The 14950-nt window shown below is 35.8% G+C and overlaps 1 protein-coding gene across 3 annotated transcripts in view; it reads left to right on the top strand.

Annotated features, from left to right (window-relative positions):
• Nucleotides 1–14046, top strand: part of LOC127837490 (glutamine synthetase-like) — a 28828-nt gene extending 14782 nt beyond the window's left edge. For 2 of the 3 annotated variants that reach the window (XM_052364620.1, XM_052364621.1), the window contains exon 7: nucleotides 1393–2306. In XM_052364620.1, the coding sequence (XP_052220580.1) occupies nucleotides 1393–1681 (289 nt within the window). In that variant the 3' untranslated portion in view covers nucleotides 1682–2306. Of the gene's footprint in view, nucleotides 1–1392; nucleotides 2307–13748 lie in introns of those variants that run through there. The other variant, XM_052364622.1, reaches the window with a different exon arrangement.
• Nucleotides 14047–14950: the final 904 nt, after the last annotated feature.

Genomic DNA, 14950 nt, shown 5'->3' on the forward strand with positions numbered 1-14950 from the left:
TATTAAACCATGGTAAATGTTCAGTATTACTGTTTCCTCACAAATATCATAACTAAAACGAAAATTTGCGAATCTGAAGCAACTTTTTTCAATTTTGTCAATTTACCAAAGCGTGAAAAGATCCCTTTAACCTTTATATATCCTATTATTGATGTCTAAATATGTTTTAATCCGTTCAATATTACTAACGACATCAGGTAGGTTATTCGCTTTCCTACCTCGGTAACATGTTGTGCGCAGTTGACAAAAGTGCGTTTACGTAGGAATATATTGAGCGGCTATATTTATATACACTTAACATTTTGAAATTTGACAACCCTGACTTGTTATATTAGCACGTTACATGTTAAGAAATTAAACAAGCGCACAATGAATTTCGATTTTTTTAGTGTGATCGTTTAAAGTTACGTTAAGAGGTGTTTGCTTACATAATTTTATTAGTGTTTTTTTTTTCAATTTGATCTCGGTTTTGTTTCATAACTGTGGTTTTGTGACTCGTATATTATCACGCGTGACCCAGGTTTGTTACACATCGATCCAACATACACTTAGAGAAACACAAGTCTGTTATTTAAACATCGTACCAGGATTGGGAGATATTGAAAGACGTCCGGATATTTATATAAAGAGAACATGACATTAAACGATTTGTTGTGGCGCCATAACCAAAAACTTAAACATAGCTTTAACATCGTTACGAATTTGTTGTTAATAGCGCACAAGTTTAATGTACGGGTTCACTTGAGTACTGTAATTAATAGTTACTTTTTATGTTACCGCAGCGAATGAGCATGGTGCACTGGAAAACATAGCGTTGTGTTGCCGCTTGCATAACTGCACTTGATCAATAAAAACAACGCATCTTGGTTGTTTATTACATAGCTGTCTAGTCTTAAGTTGGTTTTAAAGATTGCATTACCTTACTGTACACGATACATCACAATGGCTTAATTACATAAACCCGTGTGTGTTAACTTAATTATAATATTTTATTAAAGTTACAGCTTATTTTTTATCTTAATTGCGGCACGCACTTTTATCATGAAACATGCGTTTGACATCATGTTATCAGAACACAATACTCTGCTTAGTAAAATCGATATTTTGTATTGCGAAGTGTCGCTGTATCAGTAACGGACAGCAGATTGGTAAAATTTCTGATGGAAGTATGCGTTTTGCCCACAACTTATATAGTGGTTACAATTCAACGGCTTTCAAAACGTTTTTTCCTTGATTTGTTACAGCATTTCTTACGCATATTATGCCTGTGCGATCAAGTACGAGGGAGGGGAGTATTCTATGCTTTCTAAAAAGGTCAAGATCGTATTATACTTACTTCTATGTGACTATGTTTGAGAAAGTATAACATGTACATGGTAATGTTATTTCCAGGCATATTGAGCAAGCCATCGAGCGCATGAGCGGTCACCACAAGCGTCACATCGCCGCCTACGACCCCAAGAAGGGAGAGGACAACAAGCGACGTCTCACGGGCCTGCACGAGACCTCGGGCATAGACGATTTCTCCGCCGGTGTCGCCAACCGCGGTGCCAGCATCCGCATTCCCCGCCAGGTGGCTGCCGACGGATACGGATACTTGGAGGACCGACGACCGGCGTCAAACTGCGACCCTTACTCAGTAACGGAAGTCATCATTGTTACGGCGGTGCTTGGAAAATAGACGCTGAATAAGCGAGGATCATCTTTGAAAAAGAGAATTGACTCGTTCATTGATTAATGACGCATACACATACAGAGAACCATTTGTTTAATGCTTAAACTAGTCCCCGACGGGAATTTCTTGTGATCTCGAATCCCGCTTTTATTTTAGTTATATTCATAAAATTCGAATTTGCAAATGTGAACCATGCTGACTGAAACGCAGGATTACGTAACGTATCTGAAACAAAGCGAGGGTATGGAAATAAGCATTGCTTTCGTGTTGAACATTATCGATTTAAACGTTGAAGAAACTGTATATATTGAACTGCTTGAAAATGAAGAAGTTGGGTGTCGTAAATACCTTTTATTGTGACGTATCCAGGTTTTGTTCAAGCAAATGCAATATTGTTTTTAACTTTTTTGAAGCGATAAGCTTCGTTATGTTCTTATTTGATGTGATAGAGGCTTTTAGTGATTTTATCTTTTTTTTCAATCACTGTCGTCGTATTTTAAATGTCATTTTATGATTGTTATTTCATTTGAAGCATACATTATCATCATCATCTCTATTTTTACATTATGCATACACATGTGGATATATTTTAACACGGTATATTATAAAATGAAAATAAAAGTGTAATATATTTGATTGTGTCGTGCTTTGCCCTATTCTGGATTTCGACGTTTCACATACCATATACTCGACCGTAGACCTTCCAAATACCCGACCGTACACGTACCCGACCGTACACGTACCCGACCGTACACGTTCCCGACCGTACACGTTCCCGACCGTGCACGTACCCGACCGTACGCGAAACTCAATTCTTTAGTGCACCGTTCGAACCAGAGAGATACCATGTATTTATTCTCTTGACGAATCAAAATTTCTGTGTTTATCCCATTCAGTAATTAAAGTCAATAATACACATAAAAATAATAACAAACACATGTATTTTTCCTTTAAAGAGAAACGTGTTCGTTATTAGTATTATTATTAATGTTGGTACTTCGGTTATTGACGAGTAGCGAACTGGTTTTAGTTCAAGGTTCTCCGTTTTCGACAATATTGTTAACGTGAAAAGCAATTATTTAAAAATCAACTGCGAAAAGATGAAACCGGAATAATATTTGTTACAAATAAATTGGTTAATTATGACCAGGCAACGATCTGGACTGTTATCAAAAAATCGTATCGACGGATGATTTCGGGATGATTTCGGAACATTCTTAAATCCCCGCATAACCAACTGAAGGCTTGGTGAAAAACACTCACTCTCTGACGGATTTTTTGATTGCCCTTTCGGCCAAACAAATTGGTGTTTCGTCACCGGTAATGTTTTCAAAATTCGCGAACTTGCAGTCTGATTATTCATTCTTTATTTTGCGTGAAATCAACAAATTATTTATGACTATGGACGCAATGGATGTCTTCCGCCTTGTTGACACGGCTATAGTATTACCGAACCTGTTTTTTTATTCGGCGAACATGTGGGCGCCAGCACGCATGCACTAAACGAGTGCATTAAACGAGTACATGACAACTCTTGTAAACGTCTTTGTTACGTGAGTAGAATTGTGCTACAATAATTCTGCATTCTGCCATTGACCTTTTATGTTAAACTTACATGCTAAACAACATTTCTTAAAGCCTTAAACTTGTGCGTATGTCTCTAAACATATGTCATACAGAGATTTTAAAACCATATTAAAGTTGAACGAAACTTTTCATTTAAACTGCAGATTGCGCTGCAGATTGCGTACATGCAAACTTGAGGTCTTTAAGTCATAAACTATTTGTAGATGAGGATGAGATCTTCACATTACCGCTAAATATAGATACGACCGAGTATTTGTATTTCTCAATGGCTTTATATTACAGAAAGTGTTCACCTGTTTAATGCGATTCTGTCAGATAGTAACGAAATATTTATTGTACGTCAGTTCATTTCTTATTTAAATGTTAAGAGGTAACATAATTTTCGAAAACGAAGGAAACATTTGAGTGAATATCTTAATTGTATGAATTTGTTTAACATACTTTATTATCAAAGTTAATGCTATACATACAATACAAGCTGTAATGTACTATAGGATACTTAAAATGTTATAACAATGTACACTTAACGTGCGCCACCACATTATATACTCATAATGCTCTTATTCATTATTTATGTTATAATATTTTAACGTTGTTTTATCATCACTTTTTATTGTATAATGATAAAATGAGACAATGTATTCAGCGTCGGTGGCCTTGAATTGCTGCAGCAAAAAGTACATATATTTGATTGTATTGGTTCATAAGGATTAGAGCGAGAAAATGTTCTATACTGAAATGATTGTTGGTGCTATGTATTATTAATATATAGAAAAGAAGGAACATTACGCTATCGTTATGTTATACTGATACATGCATGAGCAGGCTTATCTTTCCCTGTAGTAGAGGTAGGTATAGTGGTATTCTAATAGTGCAGAAGAACTCATTCCATGTACTTTCTACCCAGTAGGTAGCGTTTACCTATATACAACCAGCGACATATCGAATTCTGGGTTTATCTAGTTGAATAGTGCTCTGGGAAAACGGGTTTTAATGCATGTGCTTAACGTGTCCACGCAGATTAGCCCAAGCAGTCCGCATAGGCTTATCAGGGACGGCTACTTTTCGCTTAAATGGTATTTTCGTAAGATGACTCTTCTAAGCTAAAATCCAGATTAGGCAGAAAGTGCTAATCTGGGACGACACTTTACACACAAATCTTAAGCCCCGTTTTTCCAATAGCGCGGCCAATTTTAAAAGTGCGTAAAAATCACTGGCAGGTGGAAACGTGAGCACACTTACAAGTTTTAAACATGATTCTGCCTTGTCAGAGTGGTTCTACATGACAATGATTTCTAAGCGTCAGAGTATATCATTCATTACGTTACCGAGGTTAAGTATAAAAATATAGTTATTAGTTTGCATGACCTTACAAACAGAGGTTTGACGCACTATTCGCGGACAGACGACACATAAAACAGTAATAGATCTAGCGTTCAATTAATTCAGTGCCTTCGTATTCAAATGAATGACCCTCATTCGGATCAAACACGACCCGCTTGATCTATACTGATAAATTACTGATAGCTATTTGTGTAATGGCGATTTATTATCTGTGAAATAACAAGAATGTTGCAAGTAAAATAATATATGCGCGGATTTTTTTATAGAGAAGGCGTGACGTTTAAAGACCACTAACACTCAAAGTAAACGAATATTTCGTACAATATTTCAAAAAAATAAATTAAACATATACACAATAAATGTTCCTGATGGCAAAAGCCAAAATTTCATCGCTAGATGTGGTCTGGTAACATAGATTTAACAAGATACAAAATGCTCTTTTTGAGGGGGTGGGTGGGGGTGGGACAATATTTTTAACAAATGTTCATGTACCATGCTAGTGTACGTGTGTCGTATGAATTGATATCGTTGCAGGAAATTTAAATGGGATATATTGTGCCACAAAAAAATAAAAGCAAGCATTTGTACCTCGTAAAATCTATGTTATCACACCACATCTAGCGTTGAAATTTTGGCTATTGTTACAAGGAACACATTTATGTAACTTGAAAGGGACCTTTTAACGTTTTGGTAAATTGTCAAAATTATAAAAAATGTTTAAGATTCGCTAATTATCGTTGTAGTTATGATATTTTTTAGGAACATTCACCGTGCTCTTAAATATCCATTATATGCATCTTTTGACGATTTAAAAACCTGAAAATTATACAGCGGTGCAACGCGAAACGATTGAATAATTTTGAGATTTCTGTTGTTGTCTTTATATGTTGTTACACTACGAGGATTGCTTTAATAAAGTATTTTATACATCATTCATCGTATGAGCACGGATGGCCGAGTGGTCTAAGCGTTACTTTTACTCCAGGGGTCAATGGTTCGAGCCCAGTTGCGGGTTACTTTTTTCTTTCTTTCATTTTATTCTTGTTTTTTTTTTAATGGAGCTTTTAGATCCAATTTTTAATTTATTAATATAAAGCATTTAATGACAAATTTCAATGAATGCCAAAATATGTAGTCATCTTTAAACTGTCCATTTTAACGGTAAACAGAAGCTATGAACTAAGTACAGAAATGCAAGTCCACGACGGATAAACAGTAGTCGAAAACTAGCATAAATTCAACTTGATTCTCAGTGTTAGAATCACACGTACATGAAATACTACTTCAATAAAACTTATGTTATATTTTTTTAAGTACGATGGCATGGGGGGAATCAGAAATATGTGTTCTTTATGACAGAATGTAAATAGCCCACGTGGATACGCCCAAGTCTCCACATGTACACCTGAGATTCTTCGTATTCCCGTCATGAGGTTTTAAGGGTGCACGTTCGATTCTTTACGTGCGCACATGCTGACAACTTAACATCACGTTCATTATTTTTTTTAATGTTTACATCAATCAATGCTCGAGCAAAATAAGTTCGACTATGCTTGTATAAGTACAAACGTACTTAGTTTGAAATAAATTCCGATAATTATAGAAATTATGTTTACATCACACACTTCTCCTAAGAGTATGTTCGTTTCTTATGTTAGTTGAATAAGTGCCACATTTGTGTTATCGTAAGATGCATCATCAAGCGCTATTGACGTCAAAGTTCGTTTGTTGTTCGGGTCATGAGGTTTACCTTTTCAATTTTGATTCTGATCTTAAATGAAACAATTACGCCAAAACATTCTTATTACCAACGAAAGAAAGTAAAGCTGTGCGTCTGAACTTTTTTGCTGAGTTCATGCATGAATATATGTGTGACAAATATTCGATTGATATACATGGTATCGTAAGTATATATTTAATGAAATGTTTGCTGTTTGCGTTTCTGCATCGTTTGTTTAGTTCAAGTGTGACGTTTGGAACCCTTTACACATATATAAACCTATTCATTTTCTAAGGCTTTAACCTCCCCCCGTTTTATTTGTTTTCGGTTTGTGCATTTTTTTGGTCTTTTCTAGTATGTTGTATGTCTTGCTGTTTCCCAATGGGTTCTTTGTCATAAATAAAGGATCTCGTGCTATATTAAAGTTTCTCGCATGCTAGGGCAACTGAAGTTCATTTAAATGTATAAATAATTTCTTTATCGGCGTGATATAAACATAACAATAAGTTATGTACTCGATATATAGATGGTTATCATTTCGATGCACATTTTAAGTGCGGGTACCTTCGTTGTTCCCTTTGCGACCAACGTTGTTTGACATTGTCAACATACGTCTTATTAGAAAGGAGACGCGAGATCACGACTCGAAGACGCGAAATCACGTTGCGAGAATACGAAATCGCGATGAGAGAACGTGAGATCACGTCGCTAGCTCTCGATAGTAATATCGCAATCTTGCATCTAGTGTCTTCGCGTCGTGTTTTTGCGACCTCGCCAATGTTTGATTTTGAAGTCTTTTACAGTTCGCAAATAAGAGCACATGACGCGAAAACGCTATATTAATATCGCGATATCGCATCGTGATATCGGACCTTCGCATCGTGATGTCGTACTTTAGACCTACTTGAATCAGAAGTAAGAGGAGCTTTGCCGTAGAAAGCATTTCATGACCTATACCAACACAAGTTAAGGTTTCGATGTAAACAATACATAAGTTTATGAGGCACATGGGTTTATATTTTACCGTACTTTCTATTATGCTGTCGGTATATCGTTCTGATTAAATTATCACATTTCTTATCCTTCAACTAGTTTTCTTAAGGCAGAATTCTTCAATTGTGGTTTGAAATTATGACCATTACAATTATCCTTGACAATATACCCGCCTCTTGTGACGCTTCTTATCTCCCTTGCATAGAACTCGATCGATCCAGTTTTGATTGCATATATATATCATTAAAAACAACTAAATGCAGACTTGTATTCATCATCAGTAGCTCGTGCTTAATCTTTGTTCTTTGCCCCGGGCTGTCCATAAACGCATTTACATAATTATACGTTTTCGCTGACTCTTACTTAGTAGATAACATAGCGTTTAACTTACATTTTCCCCATCGAGAGTAAAAGTTCATAAACATGGAGTAATTTAAATTGTACAGGAGTCAAGAGGAAAAGGCTAGAATTTATTATAAAACACTTGTCGCAATGTATGGCTTATGTACGTAGGTAGGAATCTTAAATCGATTTATAAACCATATGCCACTCAACTGCATGTGCTGTGATCTTAGCGCGTCATATATATCAAACAACTCCCACCTAAATGATGTCATATCATTTCTGCATTCGTGCACATTGTAGTTTGTGTTTTCAATTGGCTAGTGAGGGCATGAGCGGCCACCACATGAGTCATGTCGCCGACTACGACCATGCAAAGGCGAGGGCAGTAGAAGACGTCTTACAGGTGCATCGAGCGTAGAGAATTTCTGCGCCGGCACCAGCATCGCGATTCCAATGCGAAGAGTGATACTATTTATGTGATATTTACAACATGTCTTAGTGCAGACAAAAATAAACAAACGTAAAAGCGAGTACTAACTTTGAAGCTTGACGCGAACATGTTAAAGTTCTTTTTAAAAAACGGAGTGTGCATGTTAATAAAGTCAATAAAAACAATCAAAACATCGATGAGGATAAAATATTGATAGTATTTGTAAAAAAGAGTATTGAAATATTTTCTAAAACAAACTACCATACTAATCATCTCTTTTTTATCACTATCTTGCAAACCATGCCATATATTAGGATACAATAGATTTATATTCCAATTAAAGTTATCATATAAATTTTAACATTTTTGCTTGTTCGATACCGTTTTTACATAGTGTCCGGTAAGTATATCGTTTGCACTCATTTACTTCGTGACAAAAACACATATGTATGTCGTTTTGATAAGTGTCTTCTTGTTCACGAATTTACCCACACCAGAATCCATGGCGAGTTATAAGTACAGAAGAACTAGTTCTTTAATAATACTGTGACCCAATTGAATGATGCGGGCTTATATAATGCGAGCAATTCCTCTCTGTTAAATGTTGTAATTATCTGTACAATGCCCATGGTAATGTAAGAGCAATCACTCGTTTACCACCTGGTGAAATGTTTTAGCGGAGTGTTCGCCCTTGTTTCAACGGAGAGTTTCTCCGTTGGCATCGTTTTAATGAATTCTAATTTCAGCGTATTTTTCTTAGACATTGAAAACGGTAAATCACACATGGAGTACTTCAAGTTGTTATTTTTCTTCATAACGCCTCGTTTGTTTTACTAAAAGTATACTAAAATATAGAATAATGATCACTTTGTACCCATGTACAAAGTTAGTAAGTGAGGACGCCGATAATCTTTTAATGACATTGGTCAGTGCGAAGTCTTCGTTTGTTTAAATAAAAAGGGAAAAGTTTACTTTCACATAAATACTAAATTTGATTAAAAACCCGAGTGTATGATAATTATTTAAACATATATTATATTAACATGTTCACTTGCAAACACAACCGAAACTTGTTGAGTGCAATAATTATTTTATTTGAATGTGTCAGTTAGTTTTGTCTTTAACAATTGCATGCAAATATGAAATGTCTGCATTACTACAAATTTGAAAAAGTTTTGCATATTAGTAGCATACAAAATAAAGCACATTCATAATGTTTCTAAACACAGATATGTGTGCAATATAATAAAGAAAGATATTAATTAATGCATTGAATAAAGACTAAATGATATTTCTTGATCAAGTAATATATATTTCAATTAGTTTTATTTGATGTAATATGTATTATAACACGTCGATGCAGATAATCCGATGCTTAAACTGTCATTTTGCTGTGTCGCTGTAATAGCTAATAATCACTGACAGCTAATGAATTCAATGTACTTTTGTGTATCTGATGAACAATACATGTATCCAAAATAATGCATCAAAAGCAAAGAAATCTATTTTCTTATCTGAAAAAGAATTTCCCTTTAGGTCAATTATTCATATATTATGTTCTAATACAGTATTTATAAAATTTATTAGCAACTATGTAAATATAGCTGTATGTAAGCATTTAGAAAAAAACAAACCCTTTTTTTAACTATTTATCTATTTATTCGTTTCTAATCTTTCGGGCCATGTAGGATGAATACAGGCGAATAATTTCGTCATGTTAAATATTGATATCAATCCTTTCATGTTTTATATTGAGCAAAGAAAAAATGTATTGCAGTTGCTACAAATACGAGCGATATGCCAAGCCCACCCAATCTTCGGCGACGCTGTGTTGCATAAATCCCTCTCGCAGAGACAGACCTCGCCGCTCTCGTCGTCTGATGACTGGGAAGGCAGCCGTTTTTAAGATATTTCATTTCCAAGCAACATCTGACGAGGGCTAAAACAGTGAGCGCTTGTAGACATTGCTAAGAAACGTGCGTTTACGTAACAATCAATTGAGAGGCTGTATTTATATACACTTAACGTTTTGAAATTTGACAACCCTGACTTGTTCTATTAGCAAGTTACCTGTTTAGAAATTTAAAAAAGAGGATAATATTATTTGAGTTTCTTTTTCGTGTAATCTAAAATTACGTAAATAGGCGTTTACTTACATAATTTTAGTGTGTTAAATGGTTTTGTTTTAATTTTTAGCTCGACTTTTCGAAGCAAAATGACAGCTATACTACTCGCCCCGGCGTCGGCGTCTGCGTCGCCGTTGGTGAAAGTTTTTTTATAAAGTCAAATAACTTTAACACTATCGAAGATAATTAACTCAAACTTGATATACATCTTTATGGCAACAAGGCAATTGTGTATATCAAGTTGCATAACTCTTTCAGCATTATTTTTAGAGTTATGCCCCCTTATATGCTTAGAAAATTCAAATGTGTGTTAAGTTTTTTGTTTAGGTCCACTTTATTCATAAAGTATCAAAGCTATTGCTCTCATACTTGCAACACTAACTAACTCTCATAAGGGAACTGTTTAGGCAAGGTTATGTAACTCTGACTGGCATTTTGACAGAATTATGGCCCCTTTTATACTTAGAAAATTGAAGATTTGGTTACGTGTTGTGTTTTGGTCCATTTACTCCTCAAGTATAATAGCTATTGCTTTCAGATTTGGAGCACTCTCTAAACTATCATAAGGGGACTGTACAGCACAAGTTGCATAACTTTGGTTGACATTTTGAAGGAATTATGGCCCTTTTTTACTAAGTAACTTGAATATTTTGTTAAGTTTTGTGTTTAGATGCACTTTACTTCTAAAGTATCAAGGCTATTGCTTTCAAACTTCAAATTCTTTCCAACTATCATGAGGGTACTGTACCTGGCAAATTGAATTTGACCTTGACCTTTGAATGACATTGAATCTCAAGGTCAAATAAATCAAGTTCGCTTAAATTGCCATAACTTCTTTATTTAGGATCAGATTTGTTTCATACTTTGACAAAACAACGCTTACCTGACATACCACAATGGGCTCAACCCATACCATTCTCCAGGCCCCACCCCAGAATCCCCCCCCCCATTTTTTTTGTTTACCTTTTTTATGCCCCCGGTAGCAGTCGAACTGTCCGTCAGTCAGTGCGTCCGTCCGAAAACTTTAATATTTGCCATAACTTTTGTTACATTGAAGATAGTAACTTGGTATATGGCATGGATGTGTATCTCATGGAGATGCACAATTTGAGTGGTGCAAGGACAAGGTCAAGGTCTTCCTTCAAGGTCAAAGGTCAAATATACGTCCGACAACTTTAGTATTGGTCATAACTTTTGCAATATTGAAGATAGCAACTTGATATTTGGCATGCACGTATATCTCATGGAGCTGCATATTTTGAGTGACGAAAGGTCAATGTCATCGTTCAAGGTCAAAGGAATTTTTTTACAATATTGAAGATAGCAACTCGATATTTGGCATGCATGCGTATCTCATGGAGCTGCACATTTTGAGTGGTGAAAGGTCATGGTCATCCTTCAAGGTCAAAGGTTAAGGTCAAAGGTAAAATTTTGCAATATTGAAGATAGCAACTCAATATTTGGCATGCATGCGTATCTCATGGCTTTGCACATTTTGAGTGGAGCAAGGTCAAGGTCATCCTTCAAAGTCAAAGGTCAAGGTCAAAGGTCAAATTTAGCAATATTGAAGATAGCAACTCGATATTTGGCATGCATGCGTATCTCATAAAGCTGCACATTTTGAGTGGTGAAAGGTCAAGGTCATCTTTCAAGGTCAAAGGTCACATTTTGCAATATTGAAGATAGCAACTCGATATTTGGCATGCATGCGTATCTCATAGAGCTGCACATTTTGAGTGATGAAAGGTCAAGGTCATCCTTCATGGTCAAAGGTCAAATATATGGCTTTAAAGCGGCGCGGTAGGGGCATTGTGTTTAACGAACACAGTTCTTACAACACATACAACACTTACTTGACATACCACAATGGACTCCACCCAAACCACCCCCAGGCCCAACCCCAGAAATTCCCCCCCCCCCCACACCGAAAAAAAACTTTTCCTTCATTTTTCTTCTTATTTTTGAAATATCATCTAATAAATGACCACACACCCACATGATTCCCCCTCTCCATCCACCACACACAAAACGATTTTTTTAACATGGTAAAAAAACAAATATTTATTTTTATTATTTTATTTTTGAAAGACCGTCCAACCATCACACTCAAGATATCGCTATCAAACTTGAAATATAATCTTTTTAGTTTGTTTTATGTCTTTTTTCAAATGTTCAATAGATTGTTGAAAATATACCTGAACTCAGAATCGTCTATAATGTACCACTTCTTTAAAAACATAAGCGATCAATATGTTTCAATTATGTTCCTCTTCCAGTTAGAATATTACTATATTACCTTGACCTTATTGAATATGAACAATTTCCCCATTATATTGTCAAGCACTCGAAAAGTCGAGCGCCCTGTCTTCTGACAGCTCTTGTTATCTCGTCTTGTTTTATAACTTTACGTGGGTTTTGTGACTCTTGTATTTTCACGCGTGACTTATCAGTGTTCGTTACACATCATCCAACATGCACTTAGACAAACACTCGTCTGTGATTCAAGCACCTTACCACGATTGGGAGATATTGAAAGAAGACATACGGACATTTGCATAAAGAGTACAGGACATAAAACGATTTGTTGTGGCGCCATTACCAAAACTTAAAACATAGTTTTAACATCGTTACGAATTTGTTGTCAATAGCGCACAAGTTTAGTGTACGGGTTCACTTGATTACTGTAATTAATAATTACTTTTTATGTAACCGCAACGAATGGACAAGTTGCACTGGAATAAATACCATTCTGCCGCTTACATAACAGCACGTTTCAATTAACCCATTCATGCCTAGCGTCCTGAAAAAAGGACATTGCAAACAGCGTAGACCCAGATGAGACGCTGCGCTGTTTGCTGAAAGAAATTTCTGTAAGAAATATTCTAAATATAGAAATAAATATACCAGACACCCCTACTTTTGGAAATAAATTGATCCAATTTAAAAGGGTGGGAGAGTCCACTGGGCATAAATGGGTTAAACGAACGCATCTTTATTGCATAGTTTTCTCGTTTTATGTTGGTTGTTATTCATTACCTTGATGTACACGATAAATTAACAAGACATAATGACATCAAACCTTGTGTGTTAACTTAATTTTATTATTTTATTCATCATACAATTTACTTCTTATCTTAATTGCGACACTTAAGACACAAGCTTATTTAATGAAACGTGCGTCTTACATTGTAGTGTTATCAGAACACAATACTTAGCTGTGCTAAGCAAAATCGCTATAATGAATTGCGAAGTGCCGCTGTATCGGTAACGGAGTGCAGATTAGTAAATTTCTGACAGAAGAATGCGTTTTGTCCATAAATAAATAGTTGTAACAATTCAACAGTTAACAAAACATCTTTCCCTTGACATTTTTGTTACAGAATCTAAAATTCTTACGAATATTATGCCTGTGCGATCAAGTACAAGGGAGTGGAGTAGTCTTTTTTTTCTAACAGGTCAAGGTCGTATTATTCTTATGACTGTGTTTGAGAAAGTATAATATAAAGTACACGGTACTGTTATTTCCAGGCATATTGAGCAAGCCATCGACGGCATGAGCGGTAACCAAAAGCGTCACATCGCCGCCTACGACCCCAAGAAGGGAAAAGACAACAAGCGACGTCTCACGGGCCTGCACGTGACCTCGAGCATTGAGGATTTCTCCGCCGGTGTCGCCAACCGCGGCGCCAGCATCCGCATTCCCCGCCAGGTGGCTGCCGACGCATACGGATACTTGGATGACCGACGACCGGCGTCGAACTGCGACCCATACTCAGTAACGGAAGTCATCATTATGAGAGAATTGAGATAGAGAAGTGAATGGCGCATATACAGAGAACCATTTGTTTTATGCTAAAAATTGTCCCCGATGAGAATTTCATGTGATCTCGAATCCCGCTGCTATTTTATTATTTCATAAAATTCGTATCTGCAAATATGAACCATGCTGACGAAAAGCGGGATTGTTTTATCAACGCGAAACGTAACGTCTCCTAAATAAAGCGAGGGTATGAAAATAAGCCTGGCTTAAGTGTTGAACATTTTCGATTTAAACGTTGAAGAAACTGCAAATATTGAACTGGTTGAAAATGAAGAAGTTGGTGTCTTAAATACCTTTCTTGTGACGTATCCAGGTTTTGTTCATGCAAATGCAATATTGCTTTTAACTTTTTTGAAGCGATAAGCTTCGTTATGTTCTTATTCGATGTGATAGAGGCTTTTAGTGATTTTTAATTTTTATCTTTTTTTTTCAATCACTGTCGTACTATTTTAAATGTCATTTTATGATTTTTATTTCATTTGAAGCATACATTATCATCCCCATGTCTATTTTTACATAAGCCATACACATAAGGATATATTTTAACACGGTATATAATGAAAATAAAAGTGTAATATTTGATTGTGTCGTGCTTTGCCCTATTCTGGATTTCGACGTTTCACATACCATATACTCGACCTTAGACCTTCCTAATACCTGACCGTACACGTACCCGACCGTACACGTACCCGACAGTACGCGAAACTTAAGTCTTATGTGCACCGTTCGAACAAGATATATACTATGTATTTATTCTCTTGGCGAATCCAAATATCTCGTTAAGGAATTATGTTTATTAATTTTAAATAAGTAAAATTATATTTTGGCTACGCAAATTAAGATCATGCAAAATCCGCGTGAACTTAATATCAAATGTTTCATAATATTCATATTCGCACTAAGAAGAGTC

Source organism: Dreissena polymorpha, chromosome 7 (assembly GCF_020536995.1).
Source record: "Dreissena polymorpha isolate Duluth1 chromosome 7, UMN_Dpol_1.0, whole genome shotgun sequence".
In the NCBI taxonomy this organism is placed as follows: domain Eukaryota; kingdom Metazoa; phylum Mollusca; class Bivalvia; order Myida; family Dreissenidae; genus Dreissena; species Dreissena polymorpha.